Genomic DNA, 15,661 nt, shown 5'->3' with positions numbered 1-15,661 from the left:
ACATGGACATGAACTAAAGGGGGGAGTGTGGGTGGGAGATGGTGTGCAGGGTGGAGGGGATTGAAGGGGGGAATGGGATAATTGTAATAGCATAATCAATAAAATGTATTAAAAACAACTGGAGTAACAATACTTTTATCAGACAAAATGGACTTCAAAACACAGGCCTTAACAAAAGACAAAGGACATTATATAATATAAAAAGGATCAATCGCACAAGAGGATATAACCCTTGTAAACATATATGCACCCAAAATAGAAGCACCTGAATAGATAAAGAAAATCTTGGTGAATATAAAAGGAGAGATTGACAGTAACAGATTCATAGTAGGGAGCATTAACAACCCAATGGCATCAAATATAGGTTTTTGAAACAAGAAAATCTACAAGGCAAAAGAGATCTTAAAGGGCACAGTTAAACTGATGGGTTTAATCGATATTTGCAGAACACTGTATCTCAAAGCAGCACTCTATACATTCTTCTCAAGTGCATGTTGAACATTCTCTAGGATAGACCACATGGTAGGTCACAAAACAAGTCTCAACAAATTCAAGAAAACTGAAATCATATCAACCTTCTTCTTGGATCACAATGGCTTTAAACTAGAAACCTCAAGGAAAATACTCAAAAATATTCAAATTCATGGAGACTGAATAACATGATAGTAAATAATGAATGGGTTATCAAAGAGATCAAAGGAGAAATCAAAATGTTTCTGGAAACAAATGAAAATGAACTCACAACAGTCCAAAACTTATGGGACACAGCAAAAGCAGTCCTGAGAGGGAATGTCATTGTGATACAGGCCTACCTAACAAAGATAGAAACATTTCAAATAAATAACCTAACCCTACACCTACAAGAACAGGAGGAACAACAACGAACAAAGCCTAAAGCAAATAGAAGAAAGGAAATAATCAAGATTGGAGCAGAATTAAACAACATAGATACTAAAAGAACAATTCAAAGGATAGAGAAATCCAGGAGCTGGTTCTTTGAAATATAAACAAAATTGACAAGTCTTTAAGAAGACTCATCAAGAATAAGAGAGGACCCAAATAAATAAAATCAGAAAAGAAAGAGGAGAGATTACAACTGATACCACAGAAAAACAAAGGACTGTTAAGAAGTTACTACAAAGAACTACAAGACATCCTGGGCACAAAGGACAAATTTCTAGACACAATCTTACAAAACTCAACCAGGAAGAAGCAGAAAGCATGAACAGATCAATAAGAATTAGTGAAATTGAAGAAATAATAATAATAATAATAACAACAACTACTCCCAAAACACAAAACCCCTTGACTGATGGCTTCACAGTTGAATTTTTACCAAATTAGGGAAGGGCTGACTCCTATCCTTCTCAAACTATTCTAAAAACCTCAAGATGTGGGAAGACTCCCAACCTTTTTTATGAGGATAGTATTATTCTAATCCCAAAACCAGGTTAAGACACAACAAAGAAAGAAAACGGCAGGCGAATATCACTGATGAATATAGATGCTAAAGTCCTCAACAAAATATTGGCAAACCGCATTCAGCAATACATAAACCATGATCAAGTAATATTCATCCAGTGACATAAGGATGATATAATATTCACAAATCAATAAACATAGTAACAATGAATGTAACATCACATAAACAAAATGAAAGACAAAAATCACATGACCATATCAATAGATGCTAAAAAGGTATTTGATAAAGTACAACAACCATTTATGATAAAAACTCTGGGCAAACTGGGAACAGAAGGAGCACACCCCAACATAATAAAGGCCATATATGAGAACTTACAGCCAATATCATACTCAAAATGCAAAAACTAAAAACTTTCCCACTAAGATCAGAAACAAGACAAGGATGTCTGCTTTCACCACTCTTATTCAACATAGTATTGGAAGTCCTAGCCAGAGCCATCAGACAAGGAAAATAAATAAAAGGCATACAAACTGAAAGCAGGAAGTAAAACTGTCATTGTAGATGACATGAAAGTGTACATAGAAAACCCTATAGACTCCACCAAAAAAAAAAAAATACTCGATCTAATAAGTGAATTTGGCAAAGCAGCAGGATACAAAGTCAATATTCAGAAATCTAAGGCATTTTTGTGCACCAACAATTAAATATCAGAAACAAAAACTAGGAAATAAATCCCCTTTAGTACAGCAACAAGAAAAATAAAGTACCTAGGAATAAACTTAACCAAGGAGGTAAAAGACCTGTACTCATAAAACTACAGAAACTGAAAAAAGAAATAATGAAGATACAACAAATGGAAGTATATACCATGTTCATGGACTGGGAGAAACAACATCATTAAAATGTCCACACTAACCAAAGCAATCTATAGATTCAACACCATCCCTATTAAAATACCAGTGATGCATTTCACGGAATTAGAACAAATTTTCAAAATTTTATATGGAACCAAAAACGACCCTAAATAGCCACAGCAATCTTGAGAAAGAACAAAGTAGGAGGAATCACAATGCCTGATATCAAACTATATTATGAGGCCATTGTAATCAAAACAGTCTGGTGCTGGCATAAGAACAGACACATAGATTAATGGAACAGAAAAGAGAGCCCAAAAATAAACCCATGTCTCTATGGTCAATTAACATTTGACAAAGGAGACAGAAGCATAAAATGGAGTAAAAATAGCTTCTTCAACAAAAGTTGCTAGGAGGTCTGCAATGGTACATGCAAAAAAAATGAAACTATACCAGCCACTTACACCATATACCAGAATAAACTCAAAATAAATAAAAGACTTAAATATAAGCCGCACCATAAGAGTCCTAGAAGAAAATGTACTTAGTAAAATTTAAGGTATCCCACACAGCAACATTTTTGCTGATACATCCTGTAGGGCAAGGGAAATAAAGGAAAAAATAAACAAATGGCACTGTATCAAATTAAAAAGCTTCTGCACAGCTAAAGACAACATTATCAAAGTGAAAAAGGAACCGATCATATGGGAAAACATATTTGTCAACGATACCTCGGACAAGGGTTTGATCTATAAATATATATAAAGAACTTATAGGACTCAACACTAGAAAGACAAACAATCCAATTAATAAATGGGCAAAGGCCCTGAACACACTTCTCCAAGGTCATACAGATGGCTCATAGACAAATGAAAAAATGCTCATCATTAGCCATCAGAGAGATGCAAATTAAACAATGAGATATCATCTCACACCTGTCAGAATGGCTATCATTAATAAATCAACAAACAACAAGTGCTGGCGAGGATATGGAGAAAAGGGAACCCTAGTCCCCTGTTGATCAGAATGCAGACTGGTGTAGCCACTGTGGAGAACAGTATGGAATTTCCTCAAAAAACTAAAAATGGAACTGTCTTTTGACCCAGAGATTCCACTACTGGGATTATACCCTAAGAATCGTGAAACAGCAATTCAAAAGAACCTATGCACTCCTATCCTCATAACAGCATTATTTATGATAACCAAGTGCCAGAAACAGCCTATGCATCCATCAGTAAATGAGTGGATCAAAAAATGTGGTACATTTACACAATGGAATACTAACAGCAGGAAAAAAATGAACTCCCACCGTTCACCACAGTATGGATGGAACTAGACAGTATTATGTTATGTGAAATAAACCGGGTGGTGAAAGATAAATACCGTTATGATCTCATCTCTAATAGGAACCTAATGAACAAAAATAACCTAAGGAGCAAAACAGAACCAGAGACATGGAAACAAGGAACAAACTGATGGGGATCAGAGAGGTGGGGGGAGCAAGATAAGCGAGGAAAGAAGGGGTAGGGTCTACTTAAAGAACAAGTATAAATGACCCATGGACGTGGACAACAGGGTGGGAACTGACTGTGTAAGCAGGGGTTGGGTGGGGCAGGGGAAGAATTTGGACAACTGTAATAGAACAATAAAAAGAATTTGAAAAATAGTGAAATCAGAGCACTCAAAGTGCCTGATTTCAAGACATACTAAAGCTACAGTAATGAAGACAGTCTGGCATCATAATCAAGACACACAAGTAGGTCATTGGAAAACAGTAAGTCCAGTAACAGACCCACGCATACAGGGACAATTGAGTTTTGACAGAGATGCAAAGCAGCTCCATGAAGAAAGAAGTCTTTTAAGCAAGCGATGCTGGAACTATTAGTTATCACTGCCAAAAAATGAACTTCAACCAATAATTTATATCACATACAATAACTCAAAGTGGATCATAAACCGACATGTGAATCCTAAAACTGTAAAACTTTTAAGAATATAGGATAAAATTTTTGTAACCTTGTTTAGGCAACAATTTCTTAAATAAAACACTAAAACACAACTGGTAAAAAATTATTCATCAAAATTAAAAACTTCTGCTCTTCAAAGTATATTTTGAGAGAATAAAAAGACAATCGACAGATGGGGAAAAATATTTGTAAAACATGTATTTGATAATTGACTTGTAACCAGCATATATAAAGACTCTTTAAAAAATCAACAATAGGATTGAGCGCGGGCTGGGAACCAAAGTGTCCCAGGTTTGATTCCCAGCCAGGGTACATTCCTGGGTTGCAGGCCATAATCCCCAGCAACCGCACATTGATGTTTCTCCCTCCCTCCCTCTCTCTCTCTCTCTCCCCGCCCCCCTGCCTTCCCTCCCTAAAAATAAATAAATAAAATCTTTAAAAAAAGTCAACAATAATCCCTGGCTGGTGTGGCTCAGTGGATTGAGTGCTGGTCTGTGAATCAGAGTCGCTGGTTCCATTCCCAGTCAGAGCACATGCCTGGGTTCTGGGCCACATCCCCAGTAGAGGGTGTGGAAGAGGCAACCACACATTGATGTTTCTCTTCCTCTTTCTCCCTCCCTTCCCCTCTCTCTAAAAATAGTTTTTAAAAATCAAAAGTAAAAATGACTTAATTTTTTAAAAAGGCAAAAGATTTACACATACATCATACAAGATATATGGATGGCAAATGTGCATATGAAAAGATGTCCATCATCATTAGCCATTACAGAAATGCAAATTAGAACAATGAGATATGGCTAAAATGAAAAAGACTGACCACACCAGTGTTAGCAAGGATGTGGAGTAATTAGAAATTTCATATACTGCTACATGAATGTAAAATGTTACACTTTATATAAACATAAACATATGATCCAGTTATCCCAACATAAAAGCAAAGCATATATCCATAGGAACAGTTTATGTGAATGCTGATAGTAGCTGTTTCCACTAGCCCCAATATGGAAACAAACCAAATATCTACTAAAAGATAAACAGATAAGAAACTGTGGTTTAGCAATATAGTGGAATATTACTTGGTAATAAAAAGCAATGCTCTGTTAATATGTATAACATGGATGGATTTTAAATTAGTGACAGAAAACAGACCCCCCCAAAAGTATACATGTACTGATCCCATTTATATAAAATTACAGAAAATAAGAATGATTCTGTTGTCATAAAGCAGATTAGTGGTTATCTAAGGCAAAGAGACACAGGGAGGGGTGGGAGAGAGGGATTACAAAGAAGAAACTTTCGGGGGTGTTAGATATGTTCACTATCTTGACTGTGGTGATGATTTCACATGTGTATACATGTATTGAAACATCAAATTGTATATTTTGAATATGTACAGTTTAATGTATGTCAATTATATCTCAATAAAGCTATTAAATGAAAAGTACGTGGCAAATCTGTATAATACTAAATGGAAAATAGAATTGGAAAGACAAAAAGCAAGTTGCAGATCACTATAGCCCTAATTTTTGCAAAAGAATTTGTGCATATGATTTAAGAAGATATGCAATAAAAGATTAGGCACTGTGCATCAACTGTGGGAAGACACAAAAAACACTGATTCAAAAATATGTTGCAGAAGCATCTTTATTGGCATGGAAAGATGTTCACGATACACAGATGGTGGCAGAGGGAAGCAAGTTACAAACAGTATTTACAGTAAGATCTTGTGTTAGTTTCTAAACTGTTTAAAAAGTTCAAAGCACATAACCTATTATTTTCACAAACAGACATTCTCTTCAGCTCAGACCAGGGATTATAATTCCTACCATGAGCCTTGGAGAACACATCCAATAATCCAAAAGTCCTGGGGATGTTTTCTGAACCACAAAGACTTGCAGGAATCATTACTATGTCAGATGAGACAGCAGCTTGTCTCCTGGTTTTCCTGTGTTGATAAAGCTACAACTGGGTCAAAATTTTTCCAACAAAGTTTACCTTGTAGTTTTAGTTGGTACAAAAGCAGAAAATGGACTAGACTAGTAGTAAAAGATGGAGCCTTTTGACATTTCATGGCATGCACGTGAAATAGGAAAATTTATAAATGGTAAAAAGATGACATTCCAAAGAAGAAGAAAGTATTTTTAAATGTAGTATGTGAAACAATATACAGAATGATCCCAGTTCTTTGAAAAAAAAGTATAATCAGATTGTGAAAAGATACAGATATATAACATATTTCACTTGCTGATGAGTCCAAATTTACATCTTATTCAACAATTTTGGGTACCTACTGTTTCCCAGACACTGCCAATTCATATCCACACACTGAACCCAGACTTTTCTCCTGACCCCAAACACGTATAGCCAAATGCTTAGTCGACATGTGCATTTGGAAGAAATGAAGAATTGCAAGACTGGCAGGGACATTATCTACAGCACACTGAATCATTAAAACCAGACTCTGAGTCTCCAAGGCCACTACCTAATAAAGTGTTTGGACCATAAGGTAATACAGTGAATGGGTTTTATTACCAGACAAAAACAGATATGCCAACTGTCTGCTATGGGAATTTAGGAAAAAGTATTTAACCTCCCTAATTCTCATTAGAGGTGATCCAATATGATGGTGTGTGTGTGTGTGTGTGTGTGTGTGTGTGTGTGTGTGATTACCTAGATCACAGGACCACTGTGAGAAGAGGGGAATAAAAACCTGTGAGGTATAGTGCCAACATAGTATCTGACATAAGAGCAGGCACTCAGGAAATGTTTCCTCTCTACATCTACCTCCTTTCTCTTCTGTGACATGTTTTGACAAAAAGGAAATAGCCAAACAATGAATTATAAATGTAGTAGCAACATTTAAAAATTAATATTACATTTTATCAGGGTCCAGGGCCATTTCTGTGTTGAAGAATAAGTTATGTAATGCAGGGATAAGAGAAATAGCAATTCCTCTTAGATTAAACAGCTTATAGAAACTCCTACCTCCTTTACATATTGAGAGTGTACATTTTGCAGTATGTGAGAGTGTGAATATATGTATAATCAGTTAGTTATCTTTTTGCGTATATATCTTATTTCTGCAACTAGATTCTAAGTTTAAGGCTTTTTTTTTTTTTGCGCCATTTAAAACCACGAATGGATCTAAGCAGATATGAACAAGTTAGCTTACTCGGGATAAACAGGTTCATTAATTTCTTAAGTAAAATACTGAGTAGTGCCCCATCTACACAAGATAAAAACCAACAGGCATTTTTAACTCACGATGTAGTATTTATCTGACCCCCTAAATGGTCTATCTGAAACCTAGAGACTATCACAGCTAATATTGTTAAAGATGTAATTTATAACGGACACAATGAAATACACAAAGTATTACGCAAGGCTTTGAGAACTGAAAATTAGAGTTTGGAGATTGTTCTGTTTTTTTTTCTGGCTCATTCTACATTGTTTCAATAATCACTTTAACATCACGGAAAATGGCCATGAGTGTACTATAACTCAAGTGATTGACAACCACAATTGAGCCCTTTCTGAAATGCTCCTTTATGTTAATAAATATGGCCACGGCACTAACAAGATTGGCTTTTGCTTCTTTCTGGTTAAAGATTAGTTTTAATGCTGCTAATGCCTTTGTATTGATCATGTCTCTGGCTGCAACTGGGTTTTCAGACATATTCAAAAGTACTTTCAAAACAAGATTTCTGGTTTTACAATTTCCCTGGGAAAGCAAATTAAAAAGCTCTGAAAAGTAACTGGCCACAATATAGTGATGGTTAGAATCTGTAGTCAGTTGCCCCAGTATTTTTAAGCCAGACTGCTGTCCAGGTGAGTTCAAGGGAAAAGACATGGTTTCCTTACACATATGTTTAACATGTAATTCAATCTTGCGGTGTCTTTCATTCCCAGAAGGGGGATTCAGTGTAATTACAGCTGTTTTTCTCACTTCAGAGGAAGGAAAACTGAGCAAGCTTTCAATAAGCGTCACTACACCTACCTCATTAATAAACTCTTGGACAAATGGATTAACATTAATAATGCCCATTGCGATTTGAGCTATTTTATGAATGAGAGGATCAGTAGTTGACTTAAGTAAAGTAACAAGTTTTTCAAATTCCTCAGAATTCATGTAGCATTCTATTTTGCAAGGGCAAGCAAATGGCTTAATCCCATTCATCTCCCTGATCCTGATTTGGCGTCTAATCTCCTCTATGGTCTGAACGCAAGGATCGGAACCAAATGGGTACTCCTGGACAGACTGTAAGCATGAAGGTGTGCTCTTAGAAAAACTCACTGTTGCCCCAGGCAAAGGTTGAGAATTTTCCTCAGCTGAGGCCAGGACAATATATGAAGGAGGCCTTATCTCAGATGGGACTTGGGATCTAAATCCTAACACTGCTGGAGTTACAGCAGGGGCTTTGGGCCAGACAGTTACCTCGGACCAGTCCTTGGGCCTATTTTTTTCATTAATTTCTATCACAGGTTGGGGCCTAACTATCCTGCTCACAGGTTTAGGATTAGGGTCAAAACTAGTTTCATCGCCATCCCAAAACCAGTTCCCAATAACAGTCTCTTCTTCCTCTTCAGCCCCTGGCCTAGCCTTACAGGTAGCCCCGGCCACAGGCTCTTTCTCAGTACAGGGTGGAGTAGCAACAGCAACTTTACCTTCATCCTTGGCACTGGAATAATTACCAGTCTCTTCTTCATTCCAAAACCAGGGACCAACACTAGTCTCTTCCCCAGCCCAGAACCAGGCATCACTACCAGCCTCATCTTTACATGTGGACATGGAGTTGGCACTAGCCCCAGCCACAGAACACTGAGATACTCGAGTGGCCTCATCTTCACCTTTGGGGCTGAAATTTGCCAGGGCTCCTCCTTTCATCTCAGTAACAATCTTGTTCTTAGATACTGCCTTCATCTCTGCCACTGCATTTGCCTGAAGCCCTGGATTGGCTACTGCTTTAGCCTGGGTCCTGGCTACAGGTCTGACTATGCCAGTAGCCTCCCTCTTTGTTTTAGCTTCCACAGCAGCTGTCTTTTCAGCTTTGGCCTTGTTTCTACTCCTAGTCATGGTTAAAATGCAGTTATATCAATAACCCTATTGAGTCAGGGCTTTGGTTGTCAATGTGTCCCAGGTCGTGTCTTGACACACTTTCATTCAGTCAGAGAGAAACTTTGTAGCAAGAGTTAGAGTCAATTGCCAGTTTAGTAGTCACACAGTCCCCTTTCCAAACACAAAGCCTCTGTCAATGATACCTGCAGGGGGCAGAGGCACTCAAGACTGAGGAAAGACGATGGTTCCTAAGTGCAGACCTGTTGAAAGTGATAATCTTCCACCACTACAAGGCCACTACAGCCACCGCTGGAGATAGACCTGAGGTGGAAGAAAGAAATGGACTTTGAGTTTCTTCCAAGTGTGCTTATCTATATAGAGAGCCACAAAGGATGTGAGAGAGTAGAGATGGACTGTGTGATAGGAAGTGGAATTGTAGATGACTCTTACCTCCCTTCCACATTCCCACTAATGCCCAACAATGTCCTGCCCAGGCACTACCATACTTTTCTCTACATTAAATAGGAGCAGGGATGATGGGAAAGCTTGCTGAAAGTAAGAGAGGATACAGAGGACCCAGTCCCTTTGGTATATACCACTGTACTCTATAGATCTATCCAGGTGGGCCTCACACCAACCTGCACTGATTTTTCTCCTTCCTTTTTTGCATCCAGTGTTAATGAGCCATACAGCTGAAATCACAGGCAGACCTATGGTCAAAAACACAGGAGGGAATGGAAATAGGAGTTTTGACAGACATGCACTTTGTTTTTTAAACCCAATACCTACATTTCCAAATCTGGGGCTTTGGTTATGCAGTTCACCCTTGAACAATGTGGACGTTACAAGCAATGACCTCCTCCACAGTTGAAAATCCACGTATAACTAAAATACGCTCTCCACACATATGGATCCCCAACCAAAAAGTTGAATTTAGTACACCGCAAGTCTGACCTGTAGTCAGAACTGTGTGGGTCAACTGAACTGCGGCTAGTTGGAAAAAAAATCCACATATAAGTGGACCCACACAGTGCAAACTCATGTTTGTTCAAGGGTCAACTATATGTTTCTCACCTCCTTGGTCCTCCTCATGGCTTCCTTTCCCATATGCTGGGTGTCTACCAATAACCCTATAGGCACAATCTTGGCTCACCACATCCCCATTTCCTATACACAAATGTGAGAGCAGAGCTATCTCTAGAATGACGGAAGATAATAACTCCAAGCTATAATTTGGTCTCATCCACTTGCCAACAGCCAATTCCTGTATCTAGTCAATAGGGGTGCTCATGCTCACACTCACCTTGGATCCTGATTAACAGTTTTGGTCCTCTTTCTTAATGAAATTCAAAGTCAACAGCTATCTCCAGATTTCTATAAGAACCTATAAAGAAACAAATGTACAGATACACAAACAGGCAGAGAAAAGAGACTGAAATGGGCCAACACCCATGACAAGCATTATGTTTTTTTTATATTCAAGGTCATGTTAAATGTCTCCCACCTGTCTGCCCATGTCAAATGATTCCCCATCCATTCCTGTAAGACCTGCAGCTTGTCTAATTATACCCCCCAACTCTGAAGTCAGTCATTTTCCAAGCAGGAGCCACACTTCTTTCCTTGAACAAAAATATGAGATGCAACAGTGGGTAGTGGAAAATGGGCAACTGTATTTAAAAAGTAGGCAGTAAAAATAATGGGGACTGTTATTCCAATAGAATTTTGCAAGCTGCTGCCCTTTCCCCTTTTCCATTGTATACATACATCCTCCCTTATTCACCACCTATGGTGGCCAGCCCACACAGCAGATCTCAGATGCTCTACTTCCCACCAGAGATCAGTCCTTTAGCTGAAGAACAGTCACATCACACAGAAAAGGGGGGAGTATTCAGCAAAACACCAAGAAAATATGTTGACAATGATACAAACATTTCAGGTTAATAAATAAGATACCCAGAGTTCAGGTCCTAATATCTCCATTTCAAGAATCAGGAAATAAGCAAACAAATGTCTCTCCACTCCCATGGTTCCTCAGGTATCTGCTCTTGTAAACTCTACAAATTTTTTTTAAAATTTTTAATTGTTCTTCAAGTACAGTTTCCTGCCTTTTACTCCCATCCCAGCTGCTCCCCCCCCCAAAATCTTTTGTGAGACTGTCACTACACCAAAATGAGAGGGGCTCTGAGGGGTAGTCGGAGACAGAGTTTAGGTTTCCTGAATTAGAAATTAAATAACCAGACTGATTTCATGATTCCAAAACAGACTCTACAGAAACTGTGCCCTCTATTCTGAACTGCCATTACCTCAACTTATTAAAGTGGGCTGGGATGTTGAGAAATCAGATCCTGAATGAGAAAGACTGATTAATAGCAGAGTGTTTATTTACATGGACTCCTCACCGTGTCATTTGCTTGCATTTAATTGGGTGCAAGACATAAACATGGAAAATAAAACTGCTGTATAAAGAAGCAGGTAAACATTTCATTTTGGTGTCTTCTTAATCTCCATACCCAGTCCTCCTTGCGTTGAAATCAAAAAGGTAGGAAGATAAAATAAGTCAGGAAGTCAAGGGAATTGCCTAGAAGCTGGTACACAGGGAAATTTTACGATTCCTGGATGCTTGACATGCTATGGTCTCAGTCACCCCCCTACTGGGGTCTCCAGTCAATGGTTGCTGCCCACCAACCCCCATCCCCACACACCTCCAGAAATCCACGCTATTTTCCTGCTCAACTTTTTCTCAAGCCGCTCCTCTTACAGATGCATCCTGCCGCCTGAAATCGCCAGACCTACTGCGCAGACAGGAGACTTGGGCATCAACGAGGTGCCTGTTGGAAGAGAGCACCCAGGACGCGGGGCCCAACAGGCCAAGCGCCCTTTCCAGAAATCAGAGGCCAGAGTAGCCCAACACCCCCTCCCCGGCATGCCCCTCCAGCCCAGCTCCCGCTCCGCCATTTCTCCCGCAGCAGCCTCCCTCCCCCACAGCCTTCTCCCAGTAGACACCATCAAAGGCAGGATGCGGGCGCCGGGAAAGATGGCTGGGGAGCAGCCTGCGTGATTCGCTTCCGCAGGACCACTGGGAGCCTCTCTGGCCACACCAGCGCCCTGGGCCCGGCCCCCGCCAGTCGCCGCCTCCTCCTCGCCAGGCTCCCCCGGCGCTGCGCACCTCTCTAACAAACCAGCTCCGACCGGCCGGGTCGCCTCCTCCATGCCAGGCTGCCAGGGCCTGGGCGCGGGCTGTAAGCTGGTGCGGGGTGGGGCACCACCCACGGCCCCCACCATACCCCCACTTGCCTTTACAGGCTCACGGCCGGGTGGTCGTCTCCCCTCCTCTAGGAGCTCCTCAGTCAGCTTTCCACCTCTCTCCGTGCACTCCGAACTGCAAAGAGGCGTCCCACCTCCCCACCAACCTCTCCCGCGGACCGCTGCACCAAAACGGGAAAGGATTGCGCAGAATGCGACACAAACTGCTGGCAGTGAGGGTGTCGGGAAGAGGGGCGGAGGGATATGGCACGAATGGGCTGACGCCCCCTCGCAGCCCACTGTAGTTCCGACCGGGAGGAGGCGGGGCCGGGGCCCAGGCCGGGGGCGGGAGGAACCCCAGCCTGCCTTTGAGGACCTACGAACCCCTCTACTAGGCGACCACCCTCACATTCCCGGCACTACAGTCTATGGGACCGGCGGGCCGGGGCCGGGATGCGGGATGCGGGATCGGGAGGTCAGAAGCAGCTGCGCTGGAAGCAGCAGCGGATGGATACAAACCGTTCCTTGGTGCCTGTGAATCGCTAGACTTCTCCCTCTGCCTACCTCCCCCTCCCCCATCCCACCAGCCAACCCTTCCAGGACGCAGATGGGGGAGGGCAAGTGAGAACTGCGGGCTGGGAGAGGAGAGGCGATCCGAAGCCAGAGCACCCCAGACGTCATTGGGGTAGCCCCCAAGGTTTTCTTTTATTGTTCACAAGTGAGGGAGGGGAGAAAGTCTGGAGGGGGCTTCCATGGAGACCTCACCATTTGGAGGGCAGACCTAGATCTCTAACTCTGGGAAACAGTCCACTGCTCTGCGCCCAGAGTCATCCTTTCTGCCACACTGCGTTTTCTCTCGTTCGGAGTGGTTACCCATGTTGCCATTTTGCGGTCCCCACAGTTGTCCAAGAGTTCCTTTCTCTGTCAGGACCCACACTGGTCCTGCAATCCTCCCTGTCTGTCGCCCGACAGCCAAATGTCAAACACCAGATAGGACAGGTCCTGGCTTCTCCTCCTTTGTTCTGTCAAGTCTTCTCCTCCTCTGTTCTGTCAAGTCTTCTCCTGCAGTCACATCCAAGCTCTCATGATGTTTGGCAGTCTGGAAATGTGGCAGGGATTAGAACCAGCTTGGACCTCAGCACTTCCCATAGGCACCTGTCTAGTTTATCCATTAGAACTATTAACACATTAATCATATACATTTTAAATTCCCTGATAATTACATAATCTGCATGATATTTGAATCTGTTCTCATTTTGCTTTGTATTTTCAAGCTGGTTTTTCTTGCCTTTTAGCATACCTTTTAATTTGTCATTGGAAACTGGATATAATGCATTGGGCAACAGGAACTCAGGTGAATAGACAATTAGCAAGAATTTGTATGTTAGGCTGGTTAGCTGCTGAGCTGTGTGTAATGTTTGCTGTAGCTGTAGGTACCAGAGTCTTCAAATTCCTTTATTGTCCTTTTTTTTTCCTGTCCTACCTCTTATCTTTGGGCTTCCCTAAGTATTCCATGCAGAGAGTCTGCATGTTATAGGTCTTTTAGCTATATTCCACTCCTATTATACTGCAGGTTTGTGACATAAAAACGTGTGGAAAGCATGCTCTATAATCTTAATATTAAATTCCAGTCTTTTGTGAGCCTGTGTCCCTAGGCTGTGTACTTCACAAATATTTCTTAGCTTCTTTCTCCACCTTATGTGAAAATGGAGGACTAGAGTGGTCTGGTTAGGAGCAATGCCTTTCCCTCAGCAGGCCTGATGCTCTGGGAAAGTTTTCCACTCCAGAGTAGGCCTTTCCCATGGAGAACGTTCTGGGTGTATTTCATATGAGCACACTGCTCCTCTCACTTCCAGAGCCATGAGGAGATCTTTCTGGGCTCTCCCTTGTAGGAACCTGCTAGAGTTCCTGAATTTAAAGCCCACTAAACCTCTAAGACTACAGGTTGTGTTTCTTGCTCTCATACTATTCCACACTCAGTCTCCAGTAATTTTTCAAAATTACTATTTAAGTCTTCTCCCTTGTATGTCTCTAGCTCTCTGTGCTCTATGTAAAGAGAGGCTGTGACTCTCTGGATTTGTCTTTTCTCAAGAATTTGGGGTGGGCATTTGCCCTGTGACCTCAGTTTTCTGATACAGCTAAGGTAAGTCATTGATTCTCAGTTTTGTTAGGCTTTTTTTCTGCTTGTAAGTACAGGAGCAATGGCTTCCAAGCTCTTTGCATGTCAACTGACTCTGGAAGTCTGGACTATGGATTTTAACTGGGTAGCTGAAGTCCAGTGAATAGCTTATATCCTTTTCTTTTCAACTGAACTTCAGGTATGGAAATAAAGTTGCTCTTGCAAACCTAGCCTCTCCATAAATATTAGTTCTTTTCTCTCCCAGATATTGGAAATTTACATGGCTCCCTAAACTTGTCATTACAGTCTCCAAAGTCTTAATCTGGAGTGCAGATTAGAATTTAGACTTCCTGAATCAAAGTTCCTGGTCACGAGGTCTGAGCAACAGTAATTTAACCCTAGGAGCAGAAAGTCTCTCACCACCACCACCACCAAGAGTCAGTGTACTATAGTACTAGGTGCTTGCTTAGACTAGAGTAACCAGTTTCTGAGCCCTGGAAACTCTAAAAGGAGGCTGCATGGTGGAGTTGGGATTTTCTCCTCTGGACTCTACTCTGGGACTTGACTACACTTCAGAGCCAAGCAATTCTCTATTCAAACTTTGGACTCAAGTCCAAAAATTTGAGTCCAAAGTTTGAATAGAGACTTTGCCACTAGCTATTTCTGTCACTTTGGAAAAGATACTTCATGTTTCTGTAACTCAGTTAATTCATCCTTCAATGGGGGCTGGTAATAACTACCTCACAGGATTCCTGTGCACACTAAATGAGAAACTTTATAATATTCTGAAATACCTCATGTATCAAGTCTTTTTACTTCCTTTTAAAATATGTGATCTAGTCACATTATGGGGTAGACTGGGCTAATTAGGAAAGAGTAGATAAGAACTCCATGGTGGCTTATAATGGTCTTAATTGCTAAGACATTGCCCTGTGCTCTGTGTTAATATAATCTCAGTGCTTCATAATATTCTGTTGTGCCTACCGTAACTAACCC

The 15,661-nt window shown here is 40.9% G+C and overlaps 1 protein-coding gene across 5 annotated transcripts; it reads right to left on the bottom strand.

The window, feature by feature from the left end:
* Positions 1-5,873: 5,873 nt before the first annotated feature.
* Positions 5,874-13,079, bottom strand: BHLHB9 (basic helix-loop-helix family member b9). 5 transcript variants are annotated; one of them, XM_028522455.2, is made up of 6 exons: positions 12,598-12,787; positions 12,006-12,131; positions 10,808-10,922; positions 10,607-10,687; positions 9,942-10,013; positions 5,874-9,624 (listed from the first exon to the last, which is right to left on the bottom strand). In XM_028522455.2, the coding sequence occupies exon 6, from the start codon at positions 9,319-9,321 to the stop codon at positions 7,690-7,692; it is 1,632 nt and encodes a 543-aa protein (XP_028378256.1). In that variant the 5' UTR covers positions 9,322-9,624; positions 9,942-10,013; positions 10,607-10,687; positions 10,808-10,922; positions 12,006-12,131; positions 12,598-12,787; the 3' UTR covers positions 5,874-7,689. The 5 variants fall into 5 exon arrangements, with proteins under 5 accessions (XP_028378256.1, XP_028378255.1, XP_035872479.1 ...); XM_028522454.2 differs by lacking the exon at positions 10,808-10,922 and having other exon boundaries at positions 12,598-13,079; XM_036016586.1 differs by lacking the exon at positions 10,808-10,922 and having other exon boundaries at positions 5,874-9,674; positions 12,006-12,095; positions 12,714-12,850.
* Between the last annotated feature and the right edge of the window lie 2,582 nt (positions 13,080-15,661).

Source organism: Phyllostomus discolor, chromosome X (genome assembly GCF_004126475.2).
Source record: "Phyllostomus discolor isolate MPI-MPIP mPhyDis1 chromosome X, mPhyDis1.pri.v3, whole genome shotgun sequence".
In the NCBI taxonomy this organism is placed as follows: domain Eukaryota; kingdom Metazoa; phylum Chordata; class Mammalia; order Chiroptera; family Phyllostomidae; genus Phyllostomus; species Phyllostomus discolor.
The sequence above is the reverse complement of the archived record's forward strand: the minus strand, read 5'-3'. Positions and strand labels throughout refer to the sequence as shown.

Bases quoted from the DNA above. Each gene is read 5' to 3' on its own strand.
- BHLHB9 (XM_028522454.2), bottom strand. From the start codon at position 9,321: ATGACTAGGAGTAGAAACAAGGCCAAAGCTGAAAAGACAGCTGCTGTG.